A 20,948-nucleotide genomic window follows, 5' to 3' on the forward strand; every position below is an offset into this window, starting at 1 on the left:
CCCATGCTTGCTTAGATCACCACTGATGATTACTTAATCAAAATGTTCCTATATCTTCACAAAGGAGTATTTTGACAGGTAGGAGGAGGGTAAGGTACAAAGCACAGGCTGGGGTATCCCAGTATTAATATTGCCCTAAGTATGATATGTGTTTGTAGGTACCCTTACGTATCTTTTTTTTTTTACTCTGTTTAAGCAGATGGTGAAAATTCTTAGCAATGTGAGACAATGTTAGTAGGATGGGTTAGAGAAGTAGCAATATGAAGTGCTCCCTCCTGCTGCTGAATATTGACATCCAGGGCAATGGGTCACTGTCTTCTAGGAGGCAAGCAGGCAACATGGTGATAGAAGCTTCATTGAGAAGAACTCACACACAAACTGTGCGATTACTACCGGAGCACCAGCAGAGGAAGATGGGTCATCAGGTGGAAGGATACACTCATCCAATCAAAAAACAGAGTTCAAGCAAAATGCTGCAGGAGGTGGACAAGAACAGGGAGAAAAGTGAGCGAATTTGGAGCAGATAAGTGAAAAGGACAACAAAGCCAACCTGCCATACAAGAGGCAGGCCAAAAGCCCACTCTAAAGTAGATGTTCAAGTATTGAAGACAATACATCTACAGACCGCTAAATCTAATTGTAGGAAGACCTCAAAAATGGTTTACATCTTGACTAAAGACTTTTCATAGCTACACAAGTAAGTGTTGAGGTTAGCTTCCTATTGTGCTACCTGAACTTGTTTTATTGTATTAGCCTTTATTTGCTGAATTAATCTCTCAATTTGAACGACTATGAAAAGTGAATTTTGTGTTTTACTTACTGCCAGCTACAGTGTGCCAGTCGGCCCCATTGATAATGTTGCCGACTCTTGTAAAATCTTCTGTGTGACAAACTCTTCGGTCTTCCTCCATCATGACACGGCTAGTGGTGGCATAGGCAGTGGCCAGCCAACGGAAAATCGCATCATCTGCAGTAGGGGTCATCTCCTTTGCCTTCCAGTAGGACCGTGCCATGTCAAACGGATATGTCACCACTAGCTCTCCGCCATGCATGTTAGCACCCAGGACAAATGGAATCTTCTGCATCCAGTCAATCACAGCTCGCGTTTCTGGAGCAACCTGCCACAGAAGAGGTATAACATCAATCCACATTGAGATAGAAGCTGAATGAAGGAAACAGGAGAGAGCAGGGCGGAAGATTGGTTAGATCGTGGGTACTCAAAAACATTTCCCGAGGGGCCACAAAATATGGTCTGTGGTGTACCCGAGGGCCACACTAATGCCAGCGGGATGGGCGTGGTGCTTTGTAGGCTGGTGGAAGGTGGGCGTTGGGAAGCAAAGCATGTACATAGTGTGGTCAGTGAGTCATGGAGTTATTTTGAGGGTTTCAGTCCATATTGTCCTGTAAATTAATTCCTTAGTCTCTAGAACAGTCATACATTTGACAATACTGTGGTAAGCAGTATATGAATCGCTATCCCTTTACCAGCCATCTATACGTGCTATCACTGCCTTAGGAAAATCAAGCATAAAAAAAGAAGAAACTTCATTATTGAATTGGAATGAAATAGAATTGCACAATGTGAAACCGAAAAAACCTACGATAAATCCTGGCTTCCCCACTTGACCAAATTGTGTGATCCTAGGCAATTGCTTTATTTCACTTTGCCTCCTTTTTCTTCATTCCGCATGTAAGTGCATCTTGAAATATCCGTGTTCTGGATATGCACGGTACAAAACCTTCTATTGGGTTTGATTTAATAAACTATAATGTTATCCATGTATAGTAAGAACAGAAGCCACCCAGAAGGTTCGACAGGACAACTGACTTGCTTCTTAGTTCACTCTTGGCATTGTTGTCTGGGTAGTAGGAGGCATAAATGATTCTATGTTCATTTTCAAAAACTATCACTTTTAAAAATATCTCTAAATGCACTGATACAATCCTATGTACTAAGGTGAAACGCTTCTGCATGTTAATGAAAAAAACATTTTGAATTTTGAAGAGACTGTCATTTTTAAGCACATCGGTTGTAAGATGACTTTAAAATGAATGTGTTCTGAAAGTTAAGTGGTACAGGGTAATTTTATTTTGCTTCTGTTCTTTTACTTCGGTTATCAAATGCTTGTCCGTTTATTTCTTATCTTTCTGAAAGTTAGTACTCTCTTAAGTAAACAGGGGCTGCTGTTCACCAAGGGGCCACATGTGAAGGTCAGGAGGGCCGCAAGCAGCCCGCGGGCCGTACTTTGAGTATCACTGGGTTAGATGAGTGTGTGGAGTATGTCTATATCATGAAGCTAGCCACAAGGCGGCAGATGGCAGCACACGGGCAGATTTACATGTCCCTTGCGCCACTTTTGCGTCACTTTTAACATGGGAAAAGTGACGCAAAAGTGGCACAAGGGGCTTGTAAACCTGCCCCACTGTCTATAAGAGATTGTAGGGTATGCTGGATTTTTAGAGTAAACATTGGCGGTAAATTTGTGCTGATAAGGAAGATGGTGCAAAAAGTTAATAGGAGACAGCAAAGAAAACACGGGCAGGCTTTAAAGAAGGATGTGTTAGAGCTTGTGGAAATAGTGAGATAATGAATTAACAGAGGAAACGTTATTTGACTTAAGGAAGGCATAATCATGGTGAAATTTCAGGAATCAACCTGTGATCATTTATTATATTACAGTTACACATACAGGATAGAGAGAAACTAAATTGCTAACGTTGTTTCATGTAAAACAAAAAAAAATCACATAATGTTGGGCAAGTTAGATTATATACTTCTGCTTCCCAATGTACATTTGTGTACTGAAAACATGTTAAAATCTGTTTAAGCCTACTGCTCTGGGTTTTGGTTTCTGGTCTCAACCAGACCCACAACAATTTGCATTTAGAGATGTTGCTACTGCAATAAAAACAGTGTATGCCTCAATTTGAACTACTGTAGAGATGGTAAGGAGATCGGGCAGTCCACTCTGATTCGTAGTGATATGGCATAGCCCACTAACAGCAACATAATCAGCCATGCGAGCCAGAGTTGGCGACCTCCAGGTACTAGGTACAGAGGGGCAGATTTACAAGCCCCTTGCGCCGCCAGTGCATCACGTTGCACGACGCACTGGCGGTGCAACCTGCTGAGTGATATTTACAAGCACAGGTAAAGCCACCCTGCGTGATTTTACCTGTGCTTGCAAATATTGCCCCTTTTCACGCAACACTTTGCATGTTAGAGGCGTGACATGAGTGTCGCTGTGGGTGTTCCCACGCAGCACCCATGTCCACTGATGCATTTCCAGATTTACGAGGAATCATAAATCTGGAAATGCGTCAGAATGCTATGCCACCATTGGGGTGGTATAGGGAGGTGCAACGAGGAGAAATGTTTTCATTTCTCCCCGTTGTTTTCCTCTTTCAATATGCGCTGCATTCTACAGCACGCATTGGAAGAGGAAATCACCTCATATTATTGTTTTCGTGCACAAAGGTACTCCTTCCTGCACAAAAACAAGCTCCGCACAACGCAGGCATCCTTGCAGCATGGTGCAAGGGTGCCTTCGCCGGCGCATGGCAGCAGTTTGTGCACCAGCGCAGGGGGAAGCACAGAGATGCAACATATTGTTGTAAATATGTCGCATCCCTGTGCTTCGAAACTAATACAGCGCGGCGCAGCAAAATGACTTGCGGCATCGAGTTGCGTTAGTTTCTTGTAAATCTGCCCAAAGTACTTTGCTCAGGCCTTTTTAATTCAGTTTAGCTCATGGACCAACCAGCCAGGTGCTTGAACAATAAAAGAAATTCCATAATCAATGATGTAGAATCGAATAAAGGGTGGTGCAGCAAGGGAGAGTCATCACTCAGTTCACTGCACTTCTAACCATTTATTTCTTAGGAAGACCTTCTCTGGGTTCTAGTAAGGGATACAGAGGGCTTTTCTGGTGTTCTGCTCCTATGCCCCTGTAAACCCTGAGCTGGTTTAGGACTTCCACAGATTTTGGATCACCAAAAGCTTCAAGGCATGTGGAAATGTGGATTTTCCTGATCAGTTATGTCCCCTATCTTGGACCCCAACGGTTCTATATGCATGTTACAAGTACATGTATGTTCCCTCTAGTTCCAGTTTCTAAGACGCAAACATATGTGTGTCTACCGTCGACATGTTCTCTGTCAGATCCGCCATCGATGGGCTGGATATTCGATTCCTAAGTATGAAAGGCCACCGACTTTATATGGCTAAATTACTCCATTTTTACAGTTCAGGCAAGTAGGCCCGATTCTGTCCTCAAAGCCTTTCCCTGCTCTCTGTCTTTGACAGCTTCAGCTTGAGCTCGCATCTGTATCCATGAACTTTGCCCTACTCCCTGTGCAGCTAACGGTGCCTGCCTCGGCCAGTTTTCGCCTGCCTGCCAAGAAGCTGTATTTCACCTTCGAATTATCTATTTTGCTCTTCAGCCGATGCATTCCTGTCTAGTGATTTAGGTAAACATTTCCTTTAGCTCACAAGCAAAGGACTCGGCCTTTCCATCCTCCTGCAAGTGATTCATAGCCCTGCTGCCATGGAAAGTTTTCTGCCCCTCGCATCTCATATAGACACTTAGGCGTTTGTGCACGCACACAGTCAGTATAGACTAGATTCTGTCCGAGAGTCCTTCCTTGTGGATAACATAGTTCTTTAAACATAGGATGTTAGATATGATTTGGGATTAGGTTGACTTGACCCCCCAGACTTCTCGTCTCCACATGTAGAGCTAAATGTCAAGTCCCCTTCACCCCCTAGTTGCACGTCAATCACACGTCATGCTGCTGCGCGCGCATCTATACCAAGTATTATCTTATAGATCCACCTATGTCTGATAATCCTAACCAATCATGTTTCTTTTATTCCTTATTACGCCTAGTTTCGATTACGTACCTGTTTTGTCACTTTTCTTATCAAATGTTACGCCTTCTACATTCGTTTCATTGTAATGTACTTATTATAAAAATGCATGTCTGTCAATAAATTATTGTACTTCACTTCCTGAACCCTCGTGGTGACGGAACCTGAAGGCCGCGACTCGAGTCGGCCATTTTTTGATGGAATAAAGCCCATTTAGAAACTCTTATACCACGGATTCTGCCTCTTGTTATTCTGAGCTATTTTATTTTATTTCAAGATCCCGTATGAAATTCAGTCCGGTAAAGAAGATTTTTGTTTACCACATAATGGCGCCCGAACAGGGACACTTTCTCATCTCACGCGCCGGCGGTGCGTTGCAGGCCCGGTCTCCTGCCACAGCTGGACGGACCATAAACGCGTACCAGCAGGATTTCCTGTAAGCTCCCTCCGGTCAAACGGGGGCGACTGAGGCTGCGATCAACCCAGACGAGGCGGTGAGAAGTGCGAAGTATCCCGACCAGAGCCTAGCTGAGAGAGCAAGATCCGAGGTATACAGAGGCCCACCAGTTATTTCGAAACCCCGATGTCCAGAGGGTCCGCTGTCCGCAGTCATCGAGTCCTGTCCATTCTCTGAGGCCTTCCGTTTCAAGGAGCTACTCGGTGAGTACCATCGCCGGGGAGGCGTGTTGACGCGCACATAGGTTGTGCCGGTCAAGACGGATTTGGGTACACAAATCCGGTCTGCAATGTTTAGCAGTGTATATGTACTGTTTAGCAGTATATCAAGTATTCCGAAGTATGCAGTTATTGTCAAGAATTCAGCGTGGTGATTAGTTAGGCAGACTGTCATCATTGTCGGTCGTTGTTAAAATGTTTAATGTTTAATGTTTAAAGTGTTCAAATATTGTGGTATGAATGAGTGTTCATTGTTCACTGTTCATTATTGTGTTTTTCGTATTAAGTGAGTTCAAGAGTAAGTATCAGATCAGTTGTCAATATGCCGCTCTTCTCGAAGTTAAGACAGATTACTACCAGAAAAGGGGTGCTTGAAGAAGCAGTTCCTATTCCTCCTAGGGACACTCCAGGGCATTTTATGTACCATAAGCATGGCTTAGATGCCATATTGTTTCTTGATCTATGGGTAGACTATACCAAGGGATTGCCGGAAAGTCAAAGGTGGCCCGTAGCGGGAACCTGGGATGCAGAGTGCATCATGAAAGTGGAGGAAGAGTTATGGAAAAGAAAGGTCAGACAGTCACAGAAAGACGCTGTTGAGTTATGGCGTAAAGAATCTCATAGACGAACAGAAAAAGCACGTAGACAAGAAGAGAGGAGTAAAGAAAGTTCAAATAAAGCTCAAGAAAGTCTATTAATTGAGGAAGGTATCCGAGTGAAATCAGAACAAGTAAATAGACAAAGAAATGCTCTTATGAATGGTATGTATCCCCTTCTAGCCGAAGGACTACCTAAGGCTGCTCCAGAAATGCCAAAAGACTTGCCACCCCCATTATTTCCAATTAAGGTACATCCAAAAGGGCATCCCAGAACCGCAGAAGATGTTTTTCTTTCCTCATATCTAGACGACGCAGCTCCCGAATATGCTAACGCCGCACCGCATAGACCGTCTGGTGTAGGGGTTCAACGTCAGGATCAGGTATCTGTCCCCGTGCAACAGCAAGTCCCGACGCAAGCGTCAGCAAGCACATCTGTTTCCGCATCTGTCTCCGCAGTCGATTCTACAGGGGTATCGACACCCATAGTTGCTGTGTCACGTTCAACGAACCCATTCACACCCGACGCCCCAGATGGGGCCACGGGAGGTGCTAGCATTACCTTTACACCACCCAGAATAAATAAACTTGTTTTTCAAGAGTCAGCACATTCACGTACACCTAAATTCGTAAGTGAACGTACGCTTAAGGAACTCCTTGTAAACTGTAGATATGACCCAGTGGTTGGTAAAGAGGACGAAATGGTCCTGGCATCATTACGTATCAGGCGAGCCGCAGAGTATTTAGCAAGGTTACCAGGAATGACTACGCATCTAGATAACATATATCATTTTGTTCAAACAGGACGAGATCCAGGATGTATTAACAGAGCTATGGAATTCCAGAAAGTAGAAATACAGGGGGAACTGTTACGTTTCCTCATAAACTGTGTGATCAGAAATCAAGACCGCCCGGGGGTAGACCCGAATGCAATGCTTATTCTTACAAAATGGAGTCAGAATATATCAGAAGGGAGACACGATAAGCAAAATTGTATAATAGCCATGTGCCGAAAAATCCGTAAAGAAATAGAGCGTATTCATGAAGAGAGATTGGGAACAGACGAGTTTGAGCAAGATGAAATGTCCGAATCAGGGAATTCCGCAAGACAGTCAGAGACCATAGCTTATGTAGGCAGAGGAAGATCCTGTGAAAATACTAGATGTTTTTCTGATCCCATACACTCAGTATGCCCAAATAATAGCAGAACGTATCCGACGCCTATAATAAATCTGAAGTCTCCTGAACATTCGTTTCAAGCCGCAGATAAAATATTACGAGAACGAAGGGGTTACCACTTCCTCGATTCCATGGATGAGCAAGAGTTAGCCAGATCAGCCGTTCACTGGATTGACAGTCCTGAAAAATACGGTGATGAGACCGTAGCACACACGTTTTTTAATCTCAGTACAGATGAACAACGTTTAGCTGGAATCTATATGATTCAGCAACTCCTCATATTATATAAGAGCCAACATGCTGACCCTGGTCCTTTACCTGATATATTAACGGAACTACTCACAAACAGATGGAGAGGTTCTAGTAACAAGCTAATTAAAGAGATATTAGTGTCACGTAAGCAGTATGTCCTTTTTGTAAGTCCGGATTCTCTCTCGCTGCCCCGCAGAGAAAGAGCGCCGTACTATATGGATAGACAAAATCCCCTACGAGAAGTGCACCCAATAAAAGGCGAAGACAATGAGTTTCACCGTGTATTTGTTTACACACCCATATCAAAAATGGAATTATTGGAAATGAAGAAAGTAGTACCTAGTCATGACAAAGACCCAGCGGGTTTCCACCGAGAAATTAAAGACATGTTACTAATGGGAGAGTACACCTTTCCTGATATTATGACGATATTAAAGGTGCTTTTGCCTGCTGGCATTTATGAAAAACTGAAAGAAAAAGAGTGGGAAGTGGGTGACCAAAAGATAGACTGGACAGCATTAGCAGAGGAAGAAAGGGGCCGAACTGCAGGTTCAGGGCTCGGGGATAAAGTTAAACTGTTACCAGGTTTACTAGTACAGGTACTGCCACGTTTATTAACTACAAAAAAGGAAGATTGGGGTGCAATCACAGCCTGCAAACAAAAGCAAGATGAAGACACAAGCGATTATTATGCTCGATTTGAAAAATGTTTTGGTATAAATAGTGGTATAAAAGCAAGTAGTGACTCATATCCACATTTATTTGTGACAAAATTAGTGGAAAATGCATTGCCTCCAGTAAAGAATAGAATATTGAAATTCGAGAGTACCTGGCAAAGTAACACTCCGTCACAAATGCTACAAATGTTACAGTATCATCACAATAGAATTAGGGATGAACAAGAACACGAGCATAGACGCATCAAGGATACAAAAATGAAAATGCTAGTTTCTCAGACAGTACCAGCAGATGGTCACAAAAAGGGTGTGACACATTCTGGTGATTCTGCAGTTCCTGTAAAAGGAAGCTGCAATTACTGTAAACAACTGGGCCATTATGTACACGATTGTCCAGTCCTGAAACGTAATATAGCTACAGGTATTGCAAAGGAGAGACCACGATTAGTTAGACAAGATCAGAATGAACAAGGAGCTATGCAGCATGGACAGTCCATGCCAGTTCAACAACAGTCCATGCCAGCCTCACAGCAACCCATACAGTTTGTGCCAGCTGCACCGCCGTTGCCTGCTACTGCCACACAAACCACAACACGACAAATGTATCAGACTGCACAGTATGAATACCCTGAGTATCAGCGTTACGCATGAACAAGCCTAGAGAGGGAAGTTGACTTACCGCTTATCGAGATTCCTGTAGATCAAGAAGGACCTTATGTACATAGTGAATTATTAGGTCAAGATAGAAAATTCTTACTCGATACAGGGGCAAGTCGAACAACCATAAAACGTATTGAAGTTCCGGGGGCACCCCTCTCAGGCTCTCAAAATATTTCCCTTGGTTTTTCAGGAAAACCTATTGTTAATGAAGTATCACAGCCTCTACCACTTACGATAGGACCTTTGACACGAACTACAGATTTATTGCTTACTAAATCATGCCCAGAAAATCTGTTAGGAATTAAAACTCTGAAAGCACTAGGAGCCATAATATGTTGTTCTCCGGAAGGAGTAAGGTTGTTTTTACGTGATTTTAAAGGTCACTATGTGTCTAGAGACATGGATCCCCGACTACAGACTTTACCAGTACATCTATGGGCACAAGGCCCTACGGATGTTGGCTGCATGAACATTACACCCTATCGAGTCACCCTGAAAGCAGGAGTGGTACTACCACGAATGCGACAATACAAGTTACCGCATGATGCTGTAGTGGCTTTGCTGAAAATCATTGATGAGCTGATTGTCCAGGGAGTAGTTGTAGAAACAGACTCCAATGTATGTAATTCACCGATAATTCCGATTCTTAAACGAACTGATCCTACTGCCCCACCAGTGTACCGATTGGTTATTGATTTGCGTGAACTAAACAAGTGCATTGTACCACAATTCCCTGTGGTCCCTGATATATCATCATTGTTGACAGCAATTGATTCCGAAGCAACATTCTTTACTGTAATCGATCTCAAGAATGCCTTTTTCAGCGTCCCAATAGATCCGGAAAGCCAATATTTGTTCGGATTCAGTTTAAATGGGCGCAGCTTTAAATTCTCACGCGCTCCCCAAGGATTCACAGAAAGCCCCAGCATCTACAGCCAAGCACTGAAGAGAGAACTTGACAGTATCCACATGCCAGTCAATACTGCACTGCTTCAATATGTCGATGATCTGCTGATCACAGCGAGAAGCGAGCCAGAATGTGAAAAAGCTTCCCTGACAGTTTTACATTTCCTAGCCGACAAGGGGCACAAGGTGTCTCCTTCTAAGCTGCAATTCTGTGTCCAGCGAGTTATTTATCTTGGTCACTCGCTGTCCAAGGAGGGAAGGCAGCTTACACCAGATCGCATCCAGTTAATTGCTAACATGTCAATACCCCAGACACAAAAGGAGGTGCGAGCTTTCATAGGCCTCACTTCATATTGTAGGCAGTGGATCCCTCAGTACGCTTTTCTAGCAAAACCACTCATTCAGTTAACCACACAGGAGGCAGCCACATCGACTGTTCTCCCTTGGACTCAGGAACATACACAAGCTTTTGAAAGCTTAAAGAAAGCTTTATGTCAAGCACCTGTTTTAGCAACACCATGTTATAGCAAACATTTTACACTCTTTGTTACAGAACGCGAAGGTACTGCCTTGTCAGTACTCACTCAGGATCAAGCAGGATCACGCAAGCCATGTGCTTATTTTTCCAGTACATTAGATCCCGTAGCTCAGGCTTTGCCTGCATGTCTGAAATCAGTGGCAGCGACAGCTTTAGCAATCAGACAAAGCGATGCCATAGTATTAGGACATCCATTGACAGTACAAGTACCACATGCAGTAGAGGTTCTTGTGAACCGAACACAAACACAACACTTGACCATAGCAAGACTTACCGGTTATGAATTGACATTGTTTCAACCACACATAGAGATCCGACGGTGTAATACATTGAATCCTGCTACACTATTACCTGTAATTGGAACAGACCCACTAGCTCATGATTGTGTTGAAATCATTGAAATAAAGACGAAACCTAGACAAGACTTGACAGACGTTCCGTTGTTAGATCCAGACCTGACGTTGTATGTAGACGGATCGTGCATGAGAACTAGTACAGGAGATTTAGTGGCCGCGTATGCAGTCACAACAGACACTGAAGTTATTGAGACAAATTGTATAGATACTTTGTCCGCCCAAGCAGCAGAACTTATTGCTCTAACACAAGCCTGTATTCAAGCCACAAATAAGAAAGTTAATGTATACACTGACTCACGTTATGCATTCGGAGTTGTACACGACTTCGGCGTGTTGTGGCGAGAGAGAGGTTATTTAACTTCCCATGGTGCCCACATTCAGCACGGACCCCTCATTCATGCTTTGTTAAACGCAATACATCTACCCACTGCTATATCGATTATGAAATGTAAAGCACACACGAAGGTTACTGATATCATTTCTCAAGGCAATGATTTAGCTGACAGAACAGCTAAACAGACTGCTCAGAATCGCACATTAGACATGACAAAGCCAATAGTTCAGACACCAACACAGTGTATGACAATTAAGGATCCTACACTTGACGTAATTGATATACAGACACATGCCACAGCAGAAGAAATAAAGAAGTGGACTGAACTAGGAGGGATCCAGACAGATCAAGGATGGATGACGAAGGAGAAATCTGTATGGTTTCTCCCTGATTCCATGGTTCAAGCCATTATAGCTACAGTTCACAGTCCAGCACATTTAGGAGAGAAGGCTATGCTAGACAGCATTCAGCACATTTGGTTCAACAAACATTTACGAGCAGCAGCTAAACAAAAGGTTCGTACCTGTATGATATGTTGTCAGTTTAATCCAGGAAAGAGTGTTCCCGTAGAGCAGGGTGGATTTCAGCCTCCTGACCATCCTTTTGAAGTCCTCCAGATGGATTATATTCAGATGGAACGTTGTCGAGGATTCAAATATGTTCTCGTAGTTGTCTGCGCTCTCTCCCGTTGGACAGAGGCGTATCCCGTATCAGATTACACTGCCCCGACTACTGCCAAGCAGCTAGTTCGAGAATTCTTCCCACGGTACGGTTTACCACGTGTTGTATATTCAGATAACGGCCAGCCTTTCTCATCCGAATTAATGAAACATGTCTCACTTTTGTTGGGATATCAGTGGAAATTCCACTGTGTCCGACACCCCGAGGCAGCAGGTCTCGTGGAACGACATAATCAACTTTTAAAAATCAGACTGTCTAAGATATGTCAGGAGAAAGGTGTGGACTGGATAGTAGCTTTACCAGTTGCGCTATTTTACATGAGGATGGTAGCACACTCTCGAACAGGGCTATCCCCTTATGAGGTGATCTTTGGTAGACCACCGAATATGTGGGGGACGCCTATACCCCGTAAAATAACTGATGTTGATTGTAATATGCTGACAGATTACCTGGCTTCCTTGATGTCTGCACTACAATCTTGTCGTTCACAGGTAGTCGCAGCTTTTCCCGACAACACCGAGGTGAAACCTCATGATGTAATTCCCGGCGATTATGTTCTCGTCAGGAATTTTGATCGGAAAACCCAACTGGAGCCAAGGTGGAGGCGTCCTAAGTTGGTCCTGCTGACGACCAGAACAGCTGTGAAGATCGAAGGGAGAAAAGGCTGGGTGCATTCCAGCCATATAAAGAAATTTCATGGACTTCCTCCTGACACAAACAGTACTCCCCGTGTGTCTTCCCCCATTGACTCAAAGCTACCTTTGGCTGAGGCCAGTAGCACCGAACTTTACAAGCAGAAACTCAGGTCCAGATCTAAACTGTCGGACGATTTGATTGTTTAAGTCCTCTCCAAGGTGAAGCGGTTGAATCTGTCCCGACATGTATCCCTTAGGTCTGAATCATGTAGAGTCCAGAATCATAATGAAACGACATGCTTATTGTAAATTACTGCGTAACCACTGTATTGTGACTTTATTAATTTTGTTTTTCTTGAGTTTTTAGTTACTGCAAGTATATTGTTGCATATGTATTATCCTGTTTCTAAACGTGCTTTCAATATAACTGATGAACATTCTTTTAGTGAATTCCCCCCACATGAGTTGTCCTATAGACTTGCGCTGCGCAATAACACATTCATTAGTATGTTACATCATTCCCATCAGACTAGTAATGCCACCAATTGTTGGGTGTGTGGCCGACTCCCTCCCTATCAGAATAACAAAGGAGTTCTGCCTTTCTTTCCACATCCGTTCACACACAATGGCTCCTGTGGAGCATGGTTTAGTTTATTAAATTCCATAGACCCAGACACAGCAGTTTATCAACAACATTGGATATGGGGAAATCTGAATCTAGTTTTATTCAAAGTCTGTCACCCTAATAAGGAGGGTCACCCCAGTAGAACAGGAACTGATTTAGAAAATGAAGTGTATAAATTAGGTAATTTTACGCCTAATCTTATGATTTTGAATGTCAAATCCGAAGTTGAACTAATTCTGCCCACTATGTCAGTATTTCCAGTTAAGGGTGAATTATGTGTGAGAAAAGTTGGTTCCATACACATGGGCCATAGCCAATGCGTTACTACAGTAGAATATAGTGATCAAGGTAAATCTTCATTTAGAGCTTCTCGCCATTCTTACTTTATATGTGGTCAGACTGCATATATGCGTTTGCCTCTAGATTGGGATGGTACCTGTTACATAGCTTTCCTTCTGCCACCTGTTTTTCTAGCTCCCCCTGATTATTATCGAAATGTTCATTTAGTACACAATAGAGAGCGAAGAGATCTCCCAGTTGTCGATTATACTGAGACGGCATGGGACAAGTATGCAGATTTCAATAAAGGTATCTTTCCCTATATAGGTACAATATCAAATAGTAAGCTGATACGTAGACTCACCAAGACTCTTGAAGCTGTAGTAAATGAGACTATAGCCGCCCTAGGCAATCTGACAGAGGAACAATCAGTGATGAGAATTGTTGTTCTCCAGAATCGTCTTGTCCTTGACGTCATCCTGGCCGATAGGGGCGGAGCTTGCAGGGTCATCGGATCCAGCTGCTGCATATTCATACCAGAAAATTCGCCATCTGTATATCAAGCTATAACACGCCTTCATAAGATTGTAAGCCAGATACACGAAAATCCAGGCACTTGGACGTGGTCCGGGTGGTTTTGGAGTGTGATATCAGCCTGGGGATGGAGAGTTCTATCCTTCCTAGGTATTGGCCTTCTTATGCTCTTCAGTTGTTGTTTATGCCTACAATGTGGACCAGCGATTTGTGGTCTGTGTGCCACATCATGCATTCCATATCACAGTTCTCGTTCAAAATGCCGGAAGAAGAAGGAAGAAGAAATGATGCTCCATGAGCAAATCGATGGAATGATGAAGATTGATATCTCTTGAAGGGCAAGTAGGGGACAAGGAGGGAATGTGGAAATGTGGATTTTCCTGATCAGTTATGTCCCCTATCTTGGACCCCAACGGTTCTATATGCATGTTACAAGTACATGTATGTTCCCTCTAGTTCCAGTTTCTAAGACGCAAACATATGTGTGTCTACCGTCGACATGTTCTCTGTCAGATCCGCCATCGATGGGCTGGATATTCGATTCCTAAGTATGAAAGGCCACCGACTTTATATGGCTAAGTTACTCCATTTTTACAGTTCAGGCAAGTAGGCCCGATTCTGTCCTCAAAGCCTTTCCCTGCTCTCTGTCTTTGACAGCTTCAGCTTGAGCTCGCATCTGTATCCATGAACTTTGCCCTACTCCCTGTGCAGCTAACGGTGCCTGCCTCGGCCAGTTTTCGCCTGCCTGCCAAGAAGCTGTATTTCACCTTCGAATTATCTATTTTGCTCTTCAGCCGATGCATTCCTGTCTAGTGATTTAGGTAAACATTTCCTTTAGCTCACAAGCAAAGGACTCGGCCTTTCCATCCTCCTGCAAGTGATTCATAGCCCTGCTGCCATGGAAAGTTTTCTGCCCCTCGCATCTCATATAGACACTTAGGCGTTTGTGCACGCACACAGTCAGTATAGACTAGATTCTGTCCGAGAGTCCTTCCTTGTGGATAACATAGTTCTTTAAACATAGGATGTTAGATATGATTTGGGATTAGGTTGACTTGACCCCCCAGACTTCTCGTCTCCACATGTAGAGCTAAATGTCAAGTCCCCTTCACCCCCTAGTTGCACGTCAATCACACGTCATGCTGCTGCGCGCGCATCTATACCAAGTATTATCTTATAGATCCACCTATGTCTGATAATCCTAACCAATCATGTTTCTTTTATTCCTTATTACGCCTAGTTTCGATTACGTACCTGTTTTGTCACTTTTCTTATCAAATGTTACGCCTTCTACATTCGTTTCATTGTAATGTACTTATTATAAAAATGCATGTCTGTCAATAAATTATTGTACTTCACTTCCTGAACCCTCGTGGTGACGGAACCTGAAGGCCGCGACTCGAGTCGGCCATTTTTTGATGGAATAAAGCCCATTTAGAAACTCTTATACCACGGATTCTGCCTCTTGTTATTCTGAGCTATTTTATTTTATTTCAAGATCCCGTATGAAATTCAGTCCGGTAAAGAAGATTTTTGTTTACCACAGGCAGGTGTATAGGGCTTCAGCAAAGGCCTTCAGGGTACTTGTTCTGCTAGCATGATAGCAAAGGAGGTGATGTAGGTCTAGGCCTAAAGGTGTTCAACAAGCTGGAGCAAAACCCCACTTCAAAATCCAAGTTCTGGTAGTGGGGCAAAGATCCTCTACCAATCAAATTCGATGCACCCTTCAAATCTAAGGTCAGACTGGAGCAAAGGTTCTTTCTCAGAGAGGCTTCTGGAAAGGCCTTCTCTACAGAATGCACTGTGGGCCCGATTCACAGAACAAACTTGAGACAAAATCCTAAACTTAGTACCATTTGGGTATTCACAGAATGCACTTACTACTTCTGGTATTCACAGAATGAACTTACTACTTTTGCGATTCACAGAATAAACTTACTACTTTTGCTATTCACAGAATGGATTTACGACTACTAACTTTACGTCCGCACTCGGGCCGGAAATTCCGGCCCGGAGGTGGAGCTTCCGGCCCGGAGGCGGAGCTTCCGGCCCGGAGGTGGGGATTCCGGCCAGTGGCGGAGATTTACCCATGGCCAAAATCTCCACCTCTGGGCCGGAAGCTCCGCCTCCGGGCCGGAAGCCCCGCCTCCGGGCCGGAAGCTCCGCCCCGAGTGCGGACGTAAAGTTAGTAGTCGTAAATCCATTCTGTGAATAGCAAAAGTAGTAAGTTTATTCTGTGAATCGCAAAAGTAGTAAGTTCATTCTGTGAATACCAGAAGTGGTAAGTGCATTCTGTGAATACCAAAATGGTACTAAGTTTAGGATTTTGTCTCAAGTTTGTTCTGTGAATCGGGCCCACAATGTCTCAGTGCTTATTTGCAGATAACCAGGTACATTTTCCAAAAGGTTTTTCTGTCTTGAAACATTGTGCGCCCTAAAAGCAAAACATCAGTAAAGAAAAAAATGAGTAACAATGTTGTTCTTTGAAGGCATCATTAATCGCCCATATTTCAACTGTCATTTGTACAAAAAGAAATGTCCTCAAATAGATACAGTTATCCTGACTGAGGAGAACCAATTTTCCTTTTGAGGGTGCACTCAAGACCTGGGACCCCAAAAGCTGTTGCTAAAAAGCAAAAATACAGGGAACTTGCATGGATAAACGCAGAACGGCAGCGATCGCACTTCTGCATTGATAGGGTTTTTTTCATTACAACTTGCTGCTTAGAGGGAATACAAATGCTGGTCAGGTTGACAAACATTCTTCTGCAATGAGCTCAAAAACAGGGATTTGTGAGCGGAAAATCCTTGATTCTGATTTACAAAATTAGAGCAGTGGACATTTCACCTGCATTTTTTAACTTAACTGCCAGGGAAAATCCATAGTTTTTCTGGATTGTCTGTTGGAGAAAATCACTGGCCAGGGGCAGGAGAGGTGTTACTCCTGAGCCAATGCATAGCTGGAAAGTAGGTCAATACCAACAAGAACATTTGTTTGTTGGTAGTCACAAATGTTCTTGAAGTCCATAGCCACCCAGGAAAGCAGAATTAATACCCTTCGATGAGCAGAATTATTCCCCATTCCAAGAAATGTGTGGACACTGAAATGACACAAAAATAGAAAGTGATTTCTCCGTGAGAGATAATTAAGACCTCCCTACATACTCCATTCAGTATTGCATTCATAATGGTGCATGCTTAAGCCTGTTATGCATAGATCTGCATCTTCTTCGGGATTCATAGCTACAGTGAAGGTTTGCTGCATTTGTCGTATATAAATGATGTCCACATAAAGATCAAGAGGACAGATGGGTACAGAGAAGTCAGAGATACTGGGGCTCCCAAAGCCTTGTAAAGCAATATGCTGCAGTGCTTAGTGAATATTCTATTCCTTTAAGATTCTGCCTTAAAACTTTCAGTTCACATTATATGGGAACACCATAGTTCATGTGTCTGAGATTCATGATTGCATTGCCGCTTCGTATTTGTGACCCGATGTATTGTGACACTGTGCGGTACACAATAAGTGTATCCTGCTTTATCCCATAGATAATGATGGTGATCTGTCTAATTGGAAGGCAGGAGTTTGCCCGAAATATCACTGTACTGTGATGTTGCCACACATCCAGGTATTTATGGTCCGAAGGGTTAAAGTGTGCTGATGTTTGCACTACTTACCGTTGCATTGGCCATGGTGTAATACTCTGGGATCGGAATGTAATGGTTGGGGAATGCTTCCGGGGCCAGCTCATTGTCCTCAGCATCCCACAGAGGGGTGTTCAGATCAGCAAAGTTGTGATTTAGATCATAGCCCTGGTAGGTCCAACGGCCATATGCCCAGCCCGACAGCTCTGACCCCTAAGGATGTAAAATAAAATTACTTAAGAAACACTCATTCACCTTCCTCCCGCTGCATGCACTGCTTTCACCCACCCAATCCACTGAATGAATATGGATGAAAAACTACATTTGGTTTCTGCAAAATGCCCTTCTTAACAGAGCACTGGTTATGAACACTCCTTGAGTTTTCCAAACAGAAGTTGCCAAAATCTGTAACACCACAGAAGCTCTTCATGACTCTTCGGTTAAGTCACCTCTGATACTGTCTGTCTTCACGTCCTTCAAACCTTCACAAACATCTAAGCTTCTCAGCATGGTTGACAAGACAGAAGCATCCAACTCTCCTGGGCCTTGTTCAGCTGCATGCTTCAAACAGTTCTTCGCCACTCAGGTTTTACAAGTCTCTCTTGACAATGATCAGTGCATGTCTCTTCTCTTGCTCCTGGTCCTGTGAAACACTGTCATCACCACCCCCTGAAAAACAATCTCCTGATTCGAGGATGCAGGCGAAATAATGACCTACCTGAAACCACCTATGGCCCCACCATTTCAGTTACCTGAGCCATCAAAAACTGTCACCCTCCCCACCCAGCACTTCTTCCAACTCTTCTACAGAGCATTGCTGTGCTGCCTGTGCTGTCTTGGCCTTCAGAATGGTGAAAGTGGCTACAAATCCAGTTCATTCGCCCATGCCCCACTTGGCAAGACCAAGGGGGAAGGTTCTCCTTTCAGCACTGATCCAAAGTTTGTGAATGAAGAACAATACTAAACAGAAATGTGCAATGCCCTGCAGAGAGCATTTCAGCTGAGCTCAGACTTACTTCATAGCTCATAAATGCCATAAGATCGTCTTTTCAGCACAGTTTACCTACAGACTGCACATTTGTCTTTCACAGCAAATTCCAACCAAAAGTTACCAATGTGGTCTAGGGGGGAGATATGTGCACCTGGAAGGTAAGAAGGCAATAACTAGCTGTTAATCCCCATCAAGGAAGGCTGATGATGTTATTAACATGCACTCTTTGAAATAAGCGAGCCACACACCCGACAACGTGTCTCTGTCCTACACGTCTGCCTGCAGTATTGTACTTCCTGAAGATGTCCCTGCTGCCCCCAAATGCCTGCAGTGTTATGCACTTTTTACCCCACACCCGGCTGCCCTTCCTACCAGCCCTCAGATACTTCACCATTGCATAACGGTGGCCCCTTCACTCCTGCAGTGCACAGCCTTTCATCCAGCTGAAGATGGAGGCTACTAAAATGAGAATGTCTGAAATAGCTGAATTATGTGATTCCTGTTACACTGTATGATTTATAGAAAATGTTGTTGAATTCTGCTTTTGCCAGTCAATGTGTTTAATTATTGCATGTTCAGAGCCAAACATGACAACAAAACCTCAGTCACACTGCCCTTGGAATGAGCACCTCAAGAGCTTTTCATGGACATAGCGCCTACCAGCTTGTACGCAGTCTCATATCCATCAGGGTTCATAGAGGGGAGCAGGTGAATCCGAGTTTCTGTCACCAGCCGCACAATACGTGGGTTTCCTTTCTTGAACTCCTGGCAAAGGTACTCCATCAGGTTCAGCATCAGCTCCCGACCCACAACCTCATTCCCATGCATTCCTGCCACATAGCGGAACTCCGGCTCACCTGCAGAGTAGACAAAAATATCAGTTTACCAATGGGCAGCCATCCTGATACCAATGGGCAGCCATCCTGATACCAATGGCAGCCATCTTGACACCAATGGCAGCCATCTTGATACCAGTGGGCAGCCATCTTGATACCAATGGGCAGCCATCTTGATACTAGTGGGCAACCATCTTGCAGAAACAGTCCAGGTGCGCAAGGGAATGGAAAACAGAAACAAATCTGTGAGGACAGATATGTGATGCATACAATGTGTGGAAAAAAGCACAACGTAGAATGGAAAGGATAAAAAATATTTTTCTAGAACGAAATATATAGGTGAGAAAAAGACAACAATTTCAAACAGCAAATGTATCTTGATTGCAGTCAAAATGAGTTGCAAACCAGACGGGTGCGAGTGATGGTAGTAATAACAAACAAATCAGACAAATGAGAGAAAGTAATATTACAGTTGAGGAATGAGATGGAAGAAATACAATGTAATGACATTTGAAAGGAAAGAGTATACAGTGGGGTAACAGTGAAATAAGTAAGATAATGATGAAGATAAAATTGAGAGTAGGAAGTTATTTTCAAGGAAAATAGAAAAAAATGGAGAAATAAAAATAAAAGGAGGACAACTAGCTCAAAAGAAAATTGATAGTATTAGTAAGACCCACGGCCCGATTACGAGTTTGGCCGTCAATAGTACCACCAAACCCGTGGTGGCGGTCCACCCACCATATTACAAGTACGGTGATTGGTCCGCCACTGAACCGCTGCTACTGCTGGGATCCTTGATCCAGTGGCGGAGGCGCAGAGGTCTGAGGATGTAATGTGATGGGGGTGCCGCTGTGGCACTGCTGAGCATATTGCAAGTTTCCTCACTGCCCTCCCTTTCATGGCAGTGAGCCTGCCATGAAAAGGGTGGCGGTGAGGAAACTAAGGGGGCCCTTAAAGGTCCCCTGTCTCCTATGTGCATGGGGGGGCCTGCAGGGGGGCACATGTTGTGCCACCCTGTATCTTAGTACCCCCTGTTCCTGCACAGAACGAAATGCACAACATTGTGCATTTCTTTCTGTGCAGGAACGGGCTGCGGTTGTCTCATGGCAGTGCATGTCTAAGGCAAACCTATGTGCCCTAGATACGCACTGACGTGGGGCCGCTGCCGCAGCCCTGCCCATCTTGGATTCCAATCATAAATTACATGTTACATATATAAGGGTGGGGCGGTTAGGCCAGATGGTGACAATATCTTTCTACAGCTTCTAGATTAATGGACTATACCAAGCTAGCTTGAAACCCCAAAAATAAGATTGAAACTGAGAAAGTATGTTGTGAAGGAGAGATGCCTTAACTCACACACAGCTTCAAGGGCACCTGCATTACTGTCTTGAAGACAATTTGGGGGAAAGGCCTGACAAAGTTTAGCATGAGTCTTTTAAAAATATATCCATCCAGATGCCAATGACTGGTTTTGAAAGCAGAATCCTCACCAAGCTCGTGTTCTCCGGGGTTGTCGGATATTTCTATTGCATACATTTTCAGGCCCAGGTAGCTCTTCCCAATGCTGTACACGCGGGTGATGTTTGGACACTCCTCGTTCACCATCTTCATTAACTATCCAAAATAAAGGAGCAAACAACAGAGAATTGGCTGGAGGAAATATGAAACATCTA

At 43.8% G+C, this 20,948-nt stretch overlaps 1 protein-coding gene across 1 annotated transcript in view; it reads right to left on the reverse strand.

Moving 5' to 3' along the window:
* LOC146863410 (putative carboxypeptidase X1) overlaps nucleotides 1-20,948 on the reverse strand; it is a 315,940-nt gene that overhangs the window by 37,167 nt on the left and 257,825 nt on the right. Inside the window, exons 8-11 of the mRNA XM_085642839.1 lie at nucleotides 20,766-20,889; nucleotides 19,094-19,290; nucleotides 17,476-17,655; nucleotides 821-1,118 (exon numbers count right to left, since the gene is read on the reverse strand). Coding sequence (XP_085498965.1) covers nucleotides 821-1,118; nucleotides 17,476-17,655; nucleotides 19,094-19,290; nucleotides 20,766-20,889 — 799 coding nt within the window. The remainder of the gene's footprint in view (nucleotides 1-820; nucleotides 1,119-17,475; nucleotides 17,656-19,093; nucleotides 19,291-20,765; nucleotides 20,890-20,948) is intronic.

The sequence above is a fragment of the Triturus cristatus genome, chromosome 2_2 (genome assembly GCF_964204655.1).
Source record: "Triturus cristatus chromosome 2_2, aTriCri1.1, whole genome shotgun sequence".
In the NCBI taxonomy this organism is placed as follows: domain Eukaryota; kingdom Metazoa; phylum Chordata; class Amphibia; order Caudata; family Salamandridae; genus Triturus; species Triturus cristatus.